Here is a 20,265-nt window from a genome sequence, read left to right on the forward strand (position 1 = left end):
TGGGTCGCTGAAACTTCCAGAAATGACGAGCTAAACAAAACAGGACTCTCTGACTGAGATTGAAACGACGATGTTAAAAGTTCTGCGTTAAATAGAAAAAAAAAGAGCAGAAAATCACTTTTAATGTATTTTAACAGATGTGGTCGGACGTTCGATGTGTGTGAATGAACTGAAAAAATGCTGCATAGTGCATTTAGCATTTTACCAATAATGACGTTAGAAAATCTGCGAGTTCTGTTTTGTTTAAGAAAATATAAATACGAGCAGCTTTCAGCCAGCAGAATACAGATTCACACAGCAAACCTGGTTTACTGAAGTTACCAAACTTCGAAAGATTTATTTAATTAAACTTGTCATTTTTAAGTTGCATCAACCTTTACAAAATTGAGAAAATATGACTAAAACAATTAGATATAAAGTAAACATAAAAAAGTGTCTCTCTGGTGCCTTTTGTGTCTAAAACACTGACCCTGAGTCTGACTTTACCTGCAAGTTAAACCAGTTCTTTACTTCTACTTTAAAAACAACAGCTTTACGGATCAGATGACAAATTGTCATTCTCCTTAACCGGCTTCACAGTAATAACCTGCCTGCTCTGACACAGACTGACTGCTGCAGTGAGTAATGAATGTATTTCATATCTCATCATGCAGACAAGCCAACGCCCCTCCACTTTCCCCCTGCTCTCTCCTTTAATCAAGTCTCTCCTCCCTCTCCCTCCCTCCCTGCACGCTCAGCATCCTCACTTTCTTCTCCTCCTCCCCCACTGCCTCCTCTCACCCCCCCTTTACTCCCTCCCTCCTGTGCCACCGTAATTTATTTTTAGCTCCCTTGTTCTAATCTTAGCTCCCAGCTCTGGAGGAAACCGAGGAGTGCTCTGCGATGCGGGGGCGTAATAAGTGTGCACTTGCCGCGTGTCGGCGTGCGCTTGTCTGCGTGCGAGTGTGCGTGGGTGTGCTGAAGTTTGCAATCATGTATGTGTGATCGAGTCATGCAGGAGTCTGAGCGTGGGCACCCACGTGAGTGGATGTATGTGAGCTGTGCTCGCAAGGACACGAATGAACAAAGTGCTCTTTCCCCCTTCTTTTTGCTGCAGCAGTTTTTGTACAGTATGTGCAGGTGCAGGCACGATGTTCTCACTATGTTTCTGCTGCAGAGACTGAACAGCACAGGGACACGGGGTACTAAAACATGCTGTAATATCCCCCTCTTTCTGTAGCACAGCTCAGCGCACCCAGTTGACTGGTTGTTTTTGCATGTTGCATTGTTTCGCCGAAGGCTGCGGGGTCATGACAGTCAATCTGCAGCTCGTGAATCAGCAGGGAGGGCCACTGAAAGTACAACCATCGCTTAGATGATGGATCTTTTGCTTCCTCATCTTTTTTTCCAACAAAAACTTTTGCCTTTTTATTTTCTTACTAGACCCTTTTCACATTTGGCACTCCATTTTTCCAAGATCCTTCTTCCTCTTTATCGTCCTTTCTTGTATTTTTCATCAGCAGTGGCCTGCACGTCTCTCTTTGTTGCGATGAACGTTCTCATTCATCCTGTGGGATTGCATCTAGCAGACTGTGTTTATTGAGCAAGAAGGTGCTGGATACCTGCAGTCTTTTTTTCCCTGTTTTCCAGCAACCTTCCCATACATACATATGCATACACACTCTCCTGGGCTGCTGGTACCAGAAGGGATCAGCATACATAACCAGGACGGACATCTGCAGCGCGGACCAAAGATATGGGCAGAAGCTTGTGCATCTGGAATCGTGCATCCTCCAGATAATGCCACGCGCTGATATGTGCACACATTTGCACCCCGCTCGCGCTCTGCAGCAAGCGTGCCGTGCCCGGGAGAAACACATGGCACTGCAGTGGAAAAGGAGGAACTGAAGAGCAGAACAGAAAATGAGAAAATGAGCCCCCTCCCCTTCGTATCTCCTCCTCCTCGGCTGGCTGAGCTATTTATAACGAGCAGGATCCAATCTTAGCAGCAGCTGCGGGGGACACAGCCAGTCAGGGACAGCCCGTGCTTCCCCCCTGCACTATTTTTAGCAGCAGGACAGCTTCAAACAGCAGCACTGAGCTATTCTTGTCTCCGTGTTTTGCTCCCTCTGCTGCTGCTGCACCAGCCAGAGGCGCAGGCTGAGTGTTTGTGTGATGGCAGCAGTTAGGAAAAATGTGCACGGACCCGTGCGTTACAGTAGCGGTGCTGGAGAGGTCACGCATAGCTTTTATCCATGAGACCCCTCTTAAGGTGTCTGAGGCTGCCCATTAGCAGAAAACAAAATGTCATTTAAGATTTGAACTTTCAAGGCTGCACATGGAGGGGGGGGGGGGCGACTGATCTGATGGGTGGTGTGCGGCAGTTTCTGGTTTTAATGAGGAACTTTCCTCCTTTTTGCAAGATCCTTTTCATTTTAAAATGAGATATTTTTCATGTTATCATAACAAATATCCCTTATTGTTACTTAATGCCAAATTGTCCAGTTTTTGCAGAGACTAAAATGTAACATATTGTATCTTTTTATATCCAGCATATGACATTTAACCAAATCTTTACGCTGCCATAGTTAAACTCTTGGCTGTTCCTGCAAGCATTGATAAATATGCACCATCTATATGCACCGTCAGTCCTACTGCACTTGCAGCCCTTTATTTGACCATTTAACGGACCGTTTCTATCGACGCAGCCTCCACCTTCAGCCACCTTAGGCTCTAAATACCACTCCAAACTGCAGGAGCTTTCGATACACCTTGGACTATTGTCCTTGAACATTGCGTATTCGCTCTACGTCAACTTTTGCACAATTCTTGTCAAACATTTTTGCACATCTCTGGACAAAACTGCACAGCTTTTATTCTGAAACAGCTACACTGTACATAACTGTCATGTTGCTGTAGTTTTGAGAATATCCTGACCATATTTCTATTATAAATTCTCGAGTGTTGCAGTATTTTTTCTTCTTATTTATTGATTTTTTACTCATCTTATTGTATGTTTATTGTTTGCACCAAGAAACAAAGCTTTTTTTAGAGCTAAAAGCTCTTTTTAACGTAACTGTATGTAACTGTCTTTGGTTAAGTACCTAAAATAACCCCATCAGCACTCTGCATTACTGCGTGTACTCACGTCGGCCCCGTGGCCTTCTCGCAGGTTGTACGTGAGGTCGTGCTGGATCTCGCTGATGAACTTCTGGGCGTACTCGGGGTAGAGTCGGAGGACCTCGCGGAGGCCCTTGAGGCTGATGTATTGTAGGTCGCAGTAGGTCAAAGCTTTGACGTTGGCGTTGGTTTTAATCACCTGCTCTTTCGTGAGGGAGTCCGACCCAATCAGATCTCCTTTCCCTGGGCATGCAGACAGATACAAAGATACATTTATAACTTTGGAGCATAAGAGAGAGTATATTTTCAGTTTTCCCCTGAGGGTAAAAAAACATAGACTGTCTGAGCTGCAGATCTTTGGGCGGGTTTCCATTAACCCTCAAACTCTACAAAGTGACACTGCAAAAATAAAATATGCCTAATGGAAACACATCAGTTCTGAAAATAGTCCCATTTATTGCAAAAAAGTGTTGACCCTCGCTTGAGGTGGTATTTCAGGTGATTTCAAAAAGCCATATTTTGCACAACTGCAATGGAAACACTTATTTTGCTCTTATAGATATATTCTGTAACTAAAGAGTCACATGACCATGTCCAAAAAAACATGCAGGCATGATGCAGCAGGAGCTACAAGAGCTGTTATTGCATCACATAACTCTGAGAGAGTTGAGCGGATCATCCGCAAGTTCTGAATCCACAATTCCTCTGTTAAATCGTGGACCACATCTCCCAGAAATCCCTCATACGTGGCCGCTCACACGTATAAGGGGCTCGCCTTTCCATCATGGCTCCATAACACGCCTACGTGGCCTTGGATTGGAAATAATGACGGCTAGTTTGGTGGCTGCAATAGAAATAAAGCTGCTAATGTTTTGAACATCCATCGCCATGGTTACTGCGATGTTATCACCAGACGAGAAGTCGCAGAACATCACTCAGTGGAAACGCAGTCATCTCACAATTGTCTTTTATCGACATTACAAAAATATTGCAGTTGCCTAATTACAAATGTAATTTTTCGCAAATGTAATACCTATAACAGCAGCAGGGATTATGGTCCGTGTGTCATTCGTTGTCAATTAAAAAGAATAAACAAAGTAAGAATTTCGGTTTTCTGTATAAATAAAATATTGAAAAAACAGAAAAGTCAAATTTACGTTGTTCTTAATCTTTATTTTTAAAATTTATTTTCTTATTTCCAAAGGTATCATTTTGCTGCATCTCCACGCCTCACGCATGCGCCGCCTGAGGAGTGGCGCTCAGAGTTCAGAAAAAAGACAAAATGTGTTTTTTTGTCCAATATTTGGTCTATACAGAAAAACAAACTAAATTCTCGCTCGTTTTTCAGTTTTCTTTAGTTTGCCAGACGGATTTGAATATTTGAATGATACATGGACCGATTGTGCTGCTCTGGTTATTATTTTCAACAATATGTATAAATGCAGTTTTTTTATTTAGGTTACTAACTGAGCACGCAGCATGATGGTAAAAGAAAATGCATTACAGTTTAAATTTGGCAACATTCATTTATGAGGGCTCCCGCAGTATTTTGGGGAAAAAGGGAAAAAGTCAAACAAAGCGTGCTTCGGGGCTGCACAGCCACACAAACGAGAAACAGAAGAGCGAGCTAAAGAAAGAGGGGGAGAGAAACAGAGGCAAGATGGAAGCAGGGCAGGGTCGGGCAGGGACCTAAAATGGGTGATGGAGTGTGGAGGAGGACCGCGAGGGAGGGAGGGTGAGAAAATGTAAAATGTAGGAAACGAGGGAAAGAAAGGTGAGATTGAAGAGGGACACAGCGTGGGGGCGGCTGCAGACTGGCAGGGCTTGATTGAGTGGAAATGGATGGGCGGGGTGAGAAAGCGAGAGGGGAGGTGAGAACTAGGAGCAGGAGCTCGAGCACGCCGTGTTGGGCAACAGCAGCTACTGCACGTGGAGCTCAGCCTCCCCTCCGAACCTCCGACCACCTCTACATCCTGCTGTCGCTGTCCGACAGCCGTCTGCACTCGCATCGCTCAAACCCCCCTCCCCCAATCTGTGCTTGTACTTAATTTGGCACGAGGGGCTCTTCACATGCTCCGTCTGTCTCTCCATCTTTTTCACATCACTCCTCCACTTCTCTGTTCAGTCCCACACCACACAGTTAAGCTCCAATTGTCTTTTGTCGAACAGATGATGGGCGGCGGCGGCGGCGGCGGCGAGCGTCAGGAGAGAGCTTCAACTCCTAATCACAGCAAAATGTTAAACTGCAGCAGGACACCAACACTTGAAAGTTACATTTAAGAGCGTGTGTTTGTCCCGTCTTCGATGCGTCTGAATCTGAAGGTGAGACAGACAAGGGCAGCTCATGAAAGGAGCTCATTTTTATCAAAAATTACAAAGGCAAAAGCACTAACAGCTCGTTTTTCTTTGGTCCTCGCTCTCTTTCAAAGTTTCAGCTGATGTTTCAAACATCTTTTAAAAGCGACTTGTTTGGAGGATTCTGACATTGTGGCGCAGCAGCAATATTACACGTTTGTGATAACAGATTTAGTCATTACTTTTAAACCCCTTTTAACTCTTTAACATCCTGCTCAAACCTTTAGAGCACAGTTTGAGTCAGTATGTTTACACGGGGTTGTAGTACTCAAGATCAATCTTGGGCTCGAGAACACTTTTAGTGGGTCTCGTCTCGGAATCGAACGCATTTTGACTCGGTTTTGTGAGTTCTCGGACATAGTGAGTTCCGAATTTGTAATCGAGGCCGGTCAAGCGTGATTAGATGTAACACTTCTGCAAATCCAGCCAATCATATAAGTCATTTGTAGTTTGCGTTTTTTGTCACAGATAATGGCCACATCCCCTCACTCATGTGGGAGCAGATCCATGAAGACGACACGAACAGAAGCAGTGCGTTTGTATAGAAGCAGAGATGCCAACGATAAGGATCGGGGATAATCACGCCCAAATCAGCCAGCTTCAGGACACTGTGAAAAACTGAATTGACAATATTTAAATTTGGATTGAGGCTAATATGGGGTGAAATGTATTGTCTGACCATGAAAAACATGTCTATCGTTTCATATTATGCTATATTGTGTATTTCGTTTACGTAATATGATAACACTTTGCATCCGCCTGCGTGGCTGAGGGGGGCGACTACACAACACACGGCACCAAAACAAACACGGAGGAGCTGGAAAGCGATACTGAACGTGGGGATTCGGCAAAAAACCCTGACACCAGCGTTTTGCTTTTCCCTCTCTCCCACAGCTCTCTGCCTCTCATAGACACACACACAAAAAGCTGGGCTTTTGCAGAGCTCCAGACCGTGACTATTTAGTCACATTTTGCAAACATGGAGCACCACAATGACTCGCAAATACTATTTTAACAGATGAACTGGAGAGATGAAGAGACGGTGCTAAAACAAAGCGTATCAGACAGAGCACAGACAGTATGAGGATTTTTTTCCCCCATTAAAGCATGTAAACGTGCTCTAGTACAATCCCAAAATACAAGTATTAAACCTGCAAATGAGCAGAACAGATTCCCTTTAACACAACACGATGGACAAAATGTCTGATTGACTTCACGCCTGGTTACACTTGAACACTCAGAGGTGTGTCGGGTCAGAGCGAGCGGCCCACAGCTGGAAATGAACCTTTTAAACATGAGCACGGACACAGGATAATTCCTGGAAGAACGCTGCACACGCAGGTTCATGGTAAAGGCCATGGTGGGCTGAACCATGTGAAGAGCTTCGCGGGCTCTGCGGGGCTCTGCTCGATCCACACTTGAGCATTAATAATCAAGGTGCTTTAATAATGTAAAATCTATCCATTATTAATACCAGCACAGCACCGCATTCCCCCTATTGATGTGTGTGTGTGTCATGATCAAGATCAAATATGGGCCGGGGGGCTTGGCATTTGAAGATAAATCCACTTCATCACGTGTACACACACACACACACACACACACACACACACACACACACACACACACACAAGGATGGACACAAAGGGGAAATGCAGGTGCGCAGGTACAGCCCATTAATTCAATACATCTTGACCTTTTGAGAAACTTATTTTTAAGAAGTGTACATCTGTCATTGCGGCGCAGACAAACACACGTGAAATCCTTCTCCCCTCTTTCCTTCCTCATCTCTCCGTCTATCACTTCGTCTATTACACATTCACACAAACACACGTCAGGGAAAGCTCGCCCCGTTCGCTGGATTAGTGTTGCGAAGGCTTTGAAGCACATCCAGAGGAAATTAGATTTCAGCCTGCGAGACAGCCAACTAAAGACATTATTTTAAGCTGTTGTCACAGGTGCGACATCGTGTTTGACCACACGGCTCACAATCTGTTCAGTTCTCTTCAGCGTCCGGCTGTCTTTCACTTTTACTGCGAAATTTTGTTAGATTTAAAATGTTTATGTCTGCAGACAAAAAAGTGAATCTCTGAAGCAACACAGCTTCTGATGTCACCACGTGCACTGAAAAATGAAGCATTACGCTGCCAAAAATATGGGACAGCATGCTTCTGCAAGCTTCTGTGACTGTTGAGTGCAGCTTTATTCTTTACATGCATCGTTGTAAGAATGCAGAGCACAAATCCTGAATTATTTTTAGTTTGATAAAAAATGAAAAGTTAGGCTCAGTTAGGTTCAGTATGGGCTAGTTTTATTTCTTCTTTCTTGAAAAATTAGACAAACTAGGCAAGTGTGAAGGCGTACAGAATATACTATTCATGTTTTCTTATTATTTGACATCTATCTTTTAATATTATCTTCTAATTGATCTTTTAACTTATCTTTTTATTCTGTCTTGATCCTGCTTATTAGGGCCCGAGTCTTATTATTCTTATTTATGCAAATAAAGTGCGTTAATAACACGTTTGCGCAAATTAATTTCAATGCCACTAATTTTTTTGGCACACGATTACACACACAGGTTCTGTAATTATGACCTACATAAAGGTTTTAGAAAGTCCCCCAAAAATACAGCCTCACAGAGCTGCCAGCGTGACTGTAGTCTCGTAGATTTGATGATAAACTGGGTTTTTTTATGTAATATTTTGATGTTGCGAGCATCATGAGCACAATTTAATTCCAGCGTCATAAATCTTAGTTGTTTTGGGGTGGCTGAAGAAGTTTTACAACAAATATCTAAAAAAAATAATCTAAAACCATCTTTGTGTTAAGTTAGGGTAATATGTTTGTATGTAACATCACCTGACTTCTGCCTTTGTTCTTGTTTGTTCTGTAATCACCACTATCACTGCAGGGCTTTTTGTCATTTAAAAGCAAACAATGTGGTTTCGGGGCACCTGCTGTAAAAGACAGATCCTGTTGTTTTCTCTGGGAGGACCGAGTACAGCTGTCACGTCAAACAGACGAGAAAAGATGGAACAAAAGTAAATAAATAATTAAAAAACAGAGCCTCTTTAATTAATGAATATGAGAGTAAATGAAGCTTGACTTGTATTAAAGTATAGAAATGACATGCGACGTGACGGCGGTAGTTGTGATATTCGTGGCTGTGCAGAGCATGACTCTGGTTGTTCCTCCCACACACTGTCTGCAAATCAGTCCTGTTTAATATTAGACTTCACTGGAACACAACGCCGCCCTCACATTCTCCAGAGACCGATGTGAGTGAGCACATATGATCACACCACTTCACAAAAGCCAGCGTGCACACACACACACGCACACACACAAATGTTTTCCTCACACAGTTACATGCTTATTCCAGAAATCAAAACTCTAATGTGTGAAGCCTGCACTTGTTCTTCTGCAGGAAATGCCACCATTGGCATCATTTTCAACTGACGAGCTGCATGTTCACACTCTTCTATAGAAGTTGACACTTTTTTTGTGGTGTTTAAAAGATCTCACTATTTGCAGATTAAGCTGGAAAGATGCTTTTTATTGGTCTCCTATGTTGCTTTAACCTGCTTTAACCGTTTATGCAACGGCCAAAACGTACAACCTCTATGTTTGTATCAATCATCTGGTCACGACGTGGTGCTCCCACTGAACACGAGCATCAATCCCACCCAGTGTGCCAACTAAAGGGAAGTCAGAGGGAGCCTGGCTCCTGTTAATAAGATGTACTTCCCTGAAAACTTGTTTTGTGAAATAGCAGGGGATCTCTGCAGCTGGAAATGTCCAAAACTCTCGTCCAAAACTACCCCATTTTGTCCCCACAAACACGGCCGAATATGTCCATAACTCGTCAAAAAAATATCCCATTTTTTTCCCACAAACACAAGTGGAAATGTCCCAAAGTCTCTTCAAAAATGTCCAGTGTTGTAGCCACAAACATGGCTGGAAATATCCCAAACTCTCATTAAAAATAACCTGATTCTTATTGTCACAAAAACATCTGGAAATGTCCCAAACTCAGGCGCCCAGTAGCTCACTTGGTAGAGCGGGCGTCCCACGTACAGAGGATGCGTCCTCGCCGCAGCAGCCGCGGGTTTGACTCCAGCCTCGGCCCTTTGCTGCATGTCACCCCGTCTCTCTCCCACTTTCACACTTCGTCTGTGCTATCAATTGAAGGCCAAGAGCCCCCCGAAAAACAAAATGTAACATATCTTTGTTTGCAGAAACACACATGGCAACTTCTCATTCTCAGCCTCTGGGCTGGTTTAGGAGAAGAAAATGTGACTAGAAATCTAAAATCTACTGTACGTGCTGAATGCTGTGCAGCTGCCACAGATGTTACCCTGAAAACTCCTGCAAAGATGAGACTGTGTCGAATCTCCTTCTGATCTGCAGAGCACACAGGAAGTATGACGACCTTCCCGGCCTCACGCATTCATACTCTCTGCAGCGCAAACATCCTCATTCACTCATTCATCCTCAACTGCAAGAGTCCCGACATCTCTGTTCACACTGGAGTGAAGGATTATAGTGTACAGCTCACAGGCTCAACACTGTGGGAAGCTTCAAGTGTGTGTGTGTGTGTGTGTGTGTGCATCACTCAAACAACAAGGATGCAGGGCTGAGGGGGGGCTGATAAAGAGCTGCTGTTTGTGCTCTGCTGCTTTTAAGAGTTATCACCATGCTCAACACACACACACACACACACACACACACACACACACACACACACACACACACACACACACACACACACACACACACACACACACACACACACACACACACACACACACACACAAATCTGTCCTTCGTTCCTTCGTCTTCCTCATCAACCCAATTTCCCCTCAAATCCAGATCAAGTTGCTCTTCAGGTCTGATTGGATGAAACCAAACCCGGCGCTGTGAAATGATTTCAGCCGTAATCGCTGAACTGAGAGACGATCTCTCCGTCCCAACTTTATTAACAGCACCTGATATCAAACAGACACAGTTCTCATCAGTGGATTCTTCAAATTATCGGTTCCCACCTCCGTTCCCGCTGATCACGCTCGTCTCACTTCCTCTCATTATGTCTCTCACTCTGACAGGTAAATTGTCTGTCAAAGCTGCACGGCTGCTGTTCAGTTTTCATCCAATTGTGCGCCGCAGATTTACACATAATTTCCAATAATAAAATAAATCAAATAAATAGACCACATGGTTGTATTTCACTCTAATTAGATAACCAGCATGTCATCTTTTTGAAGCCAACACTCAGCTAAAGACATTTCATTATCAGTTTTTCTTCCTGTCTCTATATTTATTTGAATATTATCGTGGTAATTTGGGGGAAAAAATAGCTTTGATATTCAATGTGGAACAGAATAATTTTCATAAATAGAGACAAACAGATTAAGAATTGAATCTAAAAAAAATCTCACTCTGTTCTTCACAAGCACACATTGCTAACATATCTCTCAATATTTCAGTTAACCCTTTAAGAAAATGACATGAAAATAAGCTGTGGGGAAATTATTCAATATTATTATCATATAGGATTATTATAGGACCACAATGGAAAAAGCTTAAAGTCATCAGATGATCTTTTGTTGATCCTCAACAAAACATTTGAACGCCGTGAGAGCTTTGGCACTTGAACTGTGTACGACATTTTCGGCCGTCCAATCTAGAGAGCACGAGCATCAACGTAACGACAGAAACTCAATACAATTGAACTCCAACAGTGAGCGGCGTCTCCTCTCGTACTGCCCCGCCTGTCCTACACCTCGTGCATGGCCCAAAAGCGCAGGAGATCCTGTGCTAATGGTGGAAAAAAGCTGTGGATTGCGATTATTTTGTGCAGCATGCAGGGAATTAATTACAATATATTTCTCTCTTTTTCCCCCCAGATGGTCTGAGTAAGTTGCTTGAAAGAAATAAAGTCACTAAGAGGGTTTAAAAAGTCCAGAAATCTAACGAAAAATTCAGAGCACTGACTGCATGCACATTTGTGTTCTGTATTTTTATATATTAAATCAAATGTATCAAATCGAGTCGATGGCGTCATGTTGTGAAGTGATGTTGATCTCCTGGGTCAAAGTCCTGTGTTTGTTTGACCCGTCTGCCTCCGTTTGCTGACTCACTGTTTTTCTGTGTTTACTGTGTCTATGATTCCCTGCTTTTCTCCTGTCATTGCACAAGGTAGAAATTTGCCTTCTGGGCTTTCTGACAAAAATCTAATTTAAAACCCCAAAAGCCAAACTTTTTCCTAAACCTAAGGCTCTCTGGCAGAAAACCCTGAAGGCAAACTTCTCCCAACAGCCCTGCACACACGAGGGAGGACGGCCTGCAGCACAGAGGTCACCAGATCACAGCGTCCTGGCTCATAAATACACAAAATACAAATTCTAGTGCATTTCTTTTTTTAACATGAACAGAGAATGAGAACAGGCTGAGATCTCTCTGTAACCCTCACCCGGCTCCCGTCACTCACCCAGTATGGCCAGCACAGTGTTGTCCTTCAGGACCTCCATGGACCCCGAGCACACGAAGTAGATGGCCTGCAGGGCGTCCCCCTGCCGGATGAGAAACTCGCCCGGGGCGCAGAAGGAGGTCTTGATGATGAGGGAGAGGGAGCGCAGGCAGCCCCGGCTGGCCGACTCGAACAGGGGCAGCTGGAGCAGCTCCTTGTTCAGGTGCATGGCGATGTCGGCCCTCAGCTCGTCCGGGAAGTCCTTCAGTAGCTGTGAAGTGAGAGGAGGTTTACACTTCACAGCTGCTCCGTCCTCAGACTCAACAGAACAGCAGGTTTCCACAAACTCCACCGTCCGTAATTACCTGAGAGCAGTAATTCCCAAACATGTGACTACAGGAAAAATGTGGAGCAGAGTGAAAGTTAAATAAGGCTATCAAAACTAAAGATTTTCTCTGAAAGTAAAATGATAAATAATATGACAGTAAAGAAACTGTTTTTTTTTTGGGTTAGGGAGAGAGGTGCAGCATACAGGCCAGTGAGAAGTCAAACTATAGAGCATTTACACTGGGGATCCCATTTTTACACCCATTTTTATAACTAAAAAAACCCCAAAACAAAACAATTAATATTATACAGTCCTAAAAAAAATCAAAATTATCGGACCGATAATTACCGGCCGATAATTGGACGTCATAATGACTTCATAATGTTAATTCCGATAAGAACATTTTTGGCTGATAAATACAGCGGATAATAATAAGCATAAATTGCTTTTATTTCGCCCGTGTTGCCATGGTTTCGCTCCTCCAGTACTACACACACTGCATTACGCTGCGTCAAACTGCTGCTGCGAGATCAGTGCACAACAGTCAGCAGCAGGTTTAACCCGTTGTTTCTTTGTCTTTTTTTAATTCTTTCCCTGCCATTGACGAGATTTTCCATCAGTCTGTGTTTTCTCTGTAGTGTAGGGGACGCTGTTATGATATTATGCAATAAAACAACATTTCCACGTCCAAAAACAAACAAACAACACGATCAAAGGTCCCAGGGTGACGGAGGAGAGGACTACTAACGTGCCGACTTTATCGCTATTTAGTGGCTTTTCAGAGAATCTCAGCGGCGTTGTTTTAAAAAAACTCAACAGGAGAAACATTTAGCAACTTACTTAGATCATCAGTGAACAAGGAGTTAATATACTGTCCAGGGCGGCCCTTACAGGAGATACAGGAGGTCGCCTACAGCGCCACACGCTGGAGGGGCGCTGCTGGTCGCGCTAAAAAAACCTGATAATAATTCTCTGCGCCCGTTAGCGTCCTTCCTTCATGTTCTGCCTTGAAAATAACAAATGAACAAATAAAGAGAGAAATAATCCTAAACTCAGCGCCCCTGTTGTTTCTCATCATTGACCTGCTGACCAGCCTGCACCGTGAGACCTGACGGCGCTGCGGACTGAGAGACAAAGTCGGGGACGAGTTACTGATGCTGACTGATCCGCTCCGCTCTTATTCTCCGCCGGAGAAAATGCACAAATTAAATTCATCTGTACTCACCACAGCTCAGCCTTTCATTCCCTCAGGTACTGAAAAACAAACTATAAGAAATTATCGGTTATCGGTATCTTATCGGCCACGAGAAGCTGGAAATTATCAGTATCGGGTGAAATAATCATTATCGTGCATCACTGATTTACCCCCGTGTTATATGCGCCCAAACTATTCAGTTATCAGGTTGCCAGATAAACAGATTTTTTACACAAATGTAAGAAAAAAAGATCAATGCTCATCAAGCAAACAAATCAATTAAATCCAAAACACGGAGACGCAGCCTGTCCTCCTCTAAAAGTCACTGTTCACATGTTGCAGGAGAACCTCGCGCTTGTGTGTAAAACCTTTGATAAAGTTTTTTTCATTTACTAATTTCTTGCTCATTTCCTTTTTCCCCATGTTTCTGAACGAAATCGTCCCAATTTTCACTGGGCTGAAAATTTTAATCAAAGTCTGAAAACAGCACAAGAGGAGTGGCGTCGCTCCAGGTTTCAAAGGGTTAAAGGGTCAGTTCACTTCACATGAAACAAAACTAATAAATAATTTGTTCATAAAATCAACATAAAGACAAACTCATTCTTGTGAGTTCAGTGTGAGTTGAAAGTTTTCGCCGTCTCACCTCACTGACGTCGATCCCGTTGTTGACGGACCACGTGGTCTGGAAACACTCCAGCATGCGCTGCTCCAAGGCCTTGGGCAGCCGATGGACCCTGATGAAGTCCTTGAGGTCCTTGGTGCGGGTGTGGTAGAGCGAGCGGCGCGAGTACATCCTCTGGATGATGGCTGTCACGTTGCCAAACACCACGGCGTGCATCAGCGCTGCAGACGGAGGAGAGGATGTGTGCCGATACAGATTTAATTACAGAGGTGTTTGATTGGCTTTTATCTAGAAGAAAAAAATCCCATAATGCTTCAGCACAGCGGGGAGCTTCACAGGACGTCTCTATAAACCCCAAGAAGTTAAAGAGCGCAGGGCTTAAAAGGACTTATCTGCTCTAAAACCGCTGTGAAGCACCGCCTCGAGTGGATTACTGCCTTCACTTAAAATAAGGAAAACACTACAGAAATAAAAGGAATAAAGCTTTGATTTTGACTGAACAAAACACCAGTAAGAACAAGTGAATTATTATTCCTAAAACCCCAAACTAACTAATCTCAGGCTAAGCAACGACTCTGGCGTGGCTGAGATATGAATATTAATAAAACAGTCGCACTCAGGTTTGCTTTGAGTGTGAACCAGCAGCCTCCCAGTGAGGACTGGAAACATCCAGCTCATAATGGACTTCCTGACGGTACCGCAGAGCAGTTTCTCTCCCTAAATTTAACTCCTGCCCGAGCAGAAAAGCTGCTGAAATAGCGCTCAGACCACAGGACACTTACACGGTCCACTGACACTCAGAATAATGACGTTATTTTAGGATGACTGCTCCTTCAGGCACAATGACCTCACATTTAGAAAACTGTGAGCGAAGACGCAGAGGTGCCTGTCAGTCAGAGCTGAGGGGCAATAAACCCTGTATACGTTGCATTTGTGCGTTTCGTAGGTATCATTTCAGCGTTTCTAAAGTGATGCAGGATGTCAGCTGAGTTTGTCATCGGGAGGCGGGGGGGTGATGGATGGTGTGTCACAGAGACGCCCGCCAAGCTGCAGCCCAAAAAAACCACAAAACCGTAATCGTATTTTAGTGAGTCATCACTGCGTTTCCAGAGGCTTTTTAGACACTAAATTTGGGTGTTTTCTTTAATGGACTGTTTTTCCAGCAGGGATTATGCCACAAAAAGCAAATGTCTTTTTACTGAACATCACTGTGTTTTTAATGGAGATTGCGCCCCTAAAATAGTATTTAACAGGGTTTATGCACATTTTTACAAATACATTTCTATGACTTCTCATAACTTTGAGGCAAATTTAAAGACCATTAATTCTCTGAAACAACCATCAATGCTCCTTATCGGTTTTTATCATTACTATGTAATAGCTTGAATGAATTCAGAACAGGATTAGACTTTACAATTTAAACATAACTAACGAACTGCTGGGGCAAAAAGGCGTGTCATTTTTTCATAGCACACATACATTTTTTTATAGCTTTCTCTTTGGGCTACACAACTTTAAATGACTGTATATTATATTAACTTTTATGGCTGATTTTAATTATTTATTTATTTATATATATTTTTTAATTGGGCCATTTGCGTTTCTTTAAAATTCTGGTTATTTTTAAAGAAAAAAATTGTGTCATTATATTATTTCTCTAAAAATGTTTTGGTGATTTAAAAAAAATCACAAACATTTAAAATTACTAAAAATGACACCATTTATCACAGACACAGGCAGCTGTTGGATTTTCAAGTTCTCAGCAGCACTTAAACACACCATGCATTATTACACAGACTCATGAAACTAAAGTTTATTACTTTCCAAAACTTTCAAGGTATTTTTAGATTTCTAGAACTTTTCCTGGCCAGTAAATAAATTGCTATTTGCAAATTCCATGACTATTCAAGTATTTCATGACCGTACAAGCCTCAAACATGATCTTTTCCTAATCATATATGTGTTTTTTTGTGCCTAAACCGAACCAAACATTACCAGCATTATTGAAATGTAAAGTTTGAACGTAAATATCAATAAACAAATGTAACATATTTGTGGTTTGTGGTTGCCAACATTTTTTTAACAGATTTTTTCTCTTTCTGTCTGTGTTTTGGTGAGCTCGCTTTGCTTCGATAACGTTCTGTACACGTCTGTGGGTGCAAGGTTATTAAAAATCAATGCAACACAAAAAACACTCACTCCAAAACCAAAATTTAATTAAAGGACGAGAAGCTTAATTCTATGTTTTTCTTTCTGTCTGCAGATCCCATGAGAAAGCCGAACCAGCGACGTGTTTTCCTCTCAGCAGTCTGTCTGTGGCATTCAGCCCGAGCTCATCGGCTCCTTCTGAGGGTTAAAATCTTTAAAAAGGAGTCAAACTATACGAATATGCTGTTTTCAAAAACTGCTCGCTAATTTCGTAACGCAGCTGGGCTGCAGCTTTTAGCAAATGTTACTTAAAGGGCCAGTTTGTGGGATTATAAACAGAATATAATATAATAAGTATGTTCTCTGTAGTGTATAATCACCTGAAAATAACAACTGTGTTTTTGTCACCTTAAAATGAGCTGTTTTTTAACCATCTGAAACTGAGCAAAGTGGCTTGATTTCTTTCAATAACAATGGAAAGAGACAATTTGAAAATTTACCAGAAAAAAAGAAAAGTTAACACAAAAAACAAGAAAACACTCTGCTAAAAAAATCTAGATTTTTTTCCTGTAACATAAATTAAAATCAATAATTATAAGAATTATAAATATTCTTTTCTGGACATTTTCCCGTACTGTTTTATAATATCTAATAAACTCCCCCCAGCTAATTTTCAGGATGTTTTTTGTTGCCTTTCACTATTTTTTTTTTTGCAGTTTGCATTTCTTGCAAAATTGCTCATTATATTTTTTCCGTTGCTTTGGAAAGAAATTAAACCAGTTTCCTCAGGTGTCAGAGGTTTAACCCTTTGAAACCTTTGAAAGTATTTTGTTCTCCTTCATAAACTTGGGGGAAAAAAGCAATGACCAACTTGACAAGAAATTCACAAAAAAATGCAATAAATTAGCAAAAGGCAGCAAAAAATGACCTAAAAATAGTTTTAAAAAGGGGAAGATTGTTAGAAAATTATCAAGGAGATCCATTATATATATATATATATACACACACATATATATATATATGTAAATATATATATATATATATATATATATATATATATATATATACACACATACATATATATATAAATATATACTTTAAATAAATATATAAATAATAAATAATATAATATATTAAATAAATACATTTTCGAGCACCTTTTAGTCATTTTTTGTTGCTTATTTTCAAATGATTTTCTTGTTTTTTTGTTTTTATTTTTTTTTTACCACCTTTTTGCTATTTCTTGAGCCATGTCTTGTTAAGTTGATCGCTGCCATAAAACCAATTTACTCAAATTTTAAGGAATTAAATTTAAAGCAACATAACATTTCGTATGAATCTTGAAAGCAAAGCTGCATAATTCTATAACTTTGTTTTGCCTATAATAAAAAAAAACTTCATTTCACCAGAACATAACAGATTTCATTATTTTCAGTGAGCAAACATCGACCACAGACACAAGTTACCATCAGAAGTGTGTGTGTGTGTGTGTGTGTGTGTGTGTGTGTGTGTGTGTGTGTGTGGTATTCACTGTGCACACAAAATCTCTTCATTGTCACACGTGACTTCACATAACTACATGTGGGCAGTTATGAGTAAAGTTTCGGGTTTCAGTCTCCAGAGAATTAAGGTGAGTCAATATAATGTCCTCACAGGTGTGTGTGTGTGTGTGTGTGTGCGCGCGTGTGCATGTGGCCATTTACAGCTCACTTAATGTGCACCGAGGCCTGCGACATCCCCACACATCACTGTGTCCTCTGACCATAAATGTTGGCATTTCTCTCACCAGATAACCTTTTCATTCCCTCCGTCTCTTCCTCATTTCTTCTTTTATTGCTTTCTTCCAGAACATTCAGCTCTCGTCATTATGCATCAGCACAAAAACATCTCAATTCACAGCTCAAACAAGTCCCTCTGTCCTACCCCGTCCAACACATATTCTTTGTTTTAGTTAAGCAATAATAGAGACTGCATCTATTCCACTTATTATTTCAAAAAGGTGGAAAATATTATTTCGGCTCATTAAAAATAACGTTTTAGAGCTCCATCCATGCACACGTGTTGAATCTGAGCATTTCAGGATTGTTAAAAACACTGTGCTTCAATTATTAGAGACACTAACTGACATTTCACAATGCGTCACTCAAATGGTAAAAAAATTAAGAAAACAAAACATTATTTTTCTGTTCCTACTTTATGCGGCACTGTGCAACAGTTTCCACCCGAGCCGAGTTAATCACATCAGAAGCAAACTGAAGGGAACCTTGAAAAAGATGCTTTATGTGAGAGTGAAGAAAATGTGAGTCTATTGTCTCTGCGTTTGTATGCTGGGTTATATTTAGTGACGTTAAAGTGTTAAAGACAAAGGACATAAAGTATCTGTGAGGCTTTATTGCTCAGTGTAACTCCACAGTTTTATTTTAATCATCAGATAAAATCAGTTAGTTTGGCATCAACGTAAAATCGTTTGCTGATATTAGTTGATTATAGTAACATGTTGTCATGTTTGAATAGTTTTTCTTGTATTTGGGTCATCTCTATTATTATGAGCTCTCACATACTTATATGCTTCATTAATACTGCTGAGAGAAGCTTTTAGCGTAGTTCATGTCACGTCAAGGTTATATTCTATAGATGTAATCATCAGTGTTTTTTTGAGCAGTTTACAATAATCCATGAAACTAGAAAGCAAAGCTGTGTAATCAAAAACAGTAAAACAATATTTTAATCAGTGTCTGTATTCACATCAGAATGCTAAAAGTGAAAAATTACTGCATGAAAAAACGCTGGAAAATATTGTGATTTTTTTTTTTAGAATTAAATTTTTTTTAAAATAAATCTTGTATGCACCAGAAACTACTGATGCATGGCCGAATTTTACGCCAGCATTTATTACGACCTGTAGTCATTTTTTTCATATATATATATATATATATATATATATATATATATATATATATATGTACACAGTATAAATCCTGCTGACACATAAACATACGCACAAATAAACATGTAATGAAATTCTTCAGTCAAGAAAGAAGAGACTAATGAGACAGTGAAGGCATGGTGTGGAATACAACTGTGTGTTTGTGTGTGTGTGTGTGTGTGTGTGTGTGTGTGTGTGTGTGTGTGTGTGTGTGTGTGTGTGTGCATCTACTGTACAAAATGTGCTCAGCTGTGTGTTGATGTCTAACTGGTGTCAGATAATGAGCTGAGTACTTAAGACAGAGAGAAGAGCTTCACGCCCTGAGAGGAGACACTAACATGCATACAAGGTGGGACTAAAAAACACACACACGCACGCACGCACACACATGCACGCACACGCACGCACGCACACACGCACACACACACTGCTCTCACCTCCTATGAGCATGGTGCAGATGGAGAAGATCTTCTCTGAGTCCGTGTTGGCTGACACGTTTCCAAACCCCACGCTGGTGAGGCTGCTCAGAGCGAAGTACAGCGACGTCACGTAGCTGCTGCGCATCGATGGGCCGCCACTCAGCACTCCGTAACTCCCACTGCCGCCGGCGGTGCCCGTCCCCGACACGGCGTCGCCTCCAGACATGTTCCCATAATACTGGCTGGAGTTCCAGGAGCCCTGGCCCCCGACCTCTGACCCCGACACGTTCCACTGGCTGCTGTTGGCCGGGACGCTGCTGACGGTGGCGGGGACCAGCGTGCTCAGGGGCGGCAGGAAGTATGGGGTCCCCAGACGTTTGGCCAGCTCATGGAGCCAACCTGAAGGAGACAGACAGACACATTTATGAGAAAACTTTCAGCGTTTCTTTTTTAGTCTCCTGATAGAGATGAAATAGATGTCATTATTTTATCACAAAACTAGATCTTCATCTGATCCAACCGGACTCAAAATCCATCGTGACGCTCATTTACAGCCGAATGTTTCCGCTTCACTGACACAGAGCCAGTAAAGGATCCTTTTAACTAACGGACCTTAATACTTCCTCCACCTCTGTAAGCATCTGCAGCTCTGGAGTGAGACGCCTTTTGTGCGGATCTGTGTCGCCAAGTTAGCAAACCCA

General features: G+C 41.8%; 1 protein-coding gene across 2 annotated transcripts in view; it reads right to left on the reverse strand.

The window, feature by feature from the left end:
- kcnh3 (potassium voltage-gated channel, subfamily H (eag-related), member 3) overlaps positions 1 to 20,265 on the reverse strand; it is a 168,288-nt gene that overhangs the window by 7,330 nt on the left and 140,693 nt on the right. For both annotated transcript variants that reach the window (XM_088083730.1, XM_042495056.2), the window contains exons 8-11: positions 19,583 to 19,963; positions 14,093 to 14,292; positions 11,948 to 12,197; positions 3,128 to 3,342 (exon numbers count right to left, since the gene is read on the reverse strand). In XM_088083730.1, coding sequence (XP_087939856.1) covers positions 3,128 to 3,342; positions 11,948 to 12,197; positions 14,093 to 14,292; positions 19,583 to 19,963 — 1,046 coding nt within the window. The remainder of the gene's footprint in view (positions 1 to 3,127; positions 3,343 to 11,947; positions 12,198 to 14,092; positions 14,293 to 19,582; positions 19,964 to 20,265) is intronic.

This window comes from Plectropomus leopardus, chromosome 10 (assembly GCF_026936395.1).
Source record: "Plectropomus leopardus strain MGB_pleo_1.0 chromosome 10, ASM2693639v1, whole genome shotgun sequence".
NCBI classification, from domain to species: domain Eukaryota; kingdom Metazoa; phylum Chordata; class Actinopteri; order Perciformes; family Serranidae; genus Plectropomus; species Plectropomus leopardus.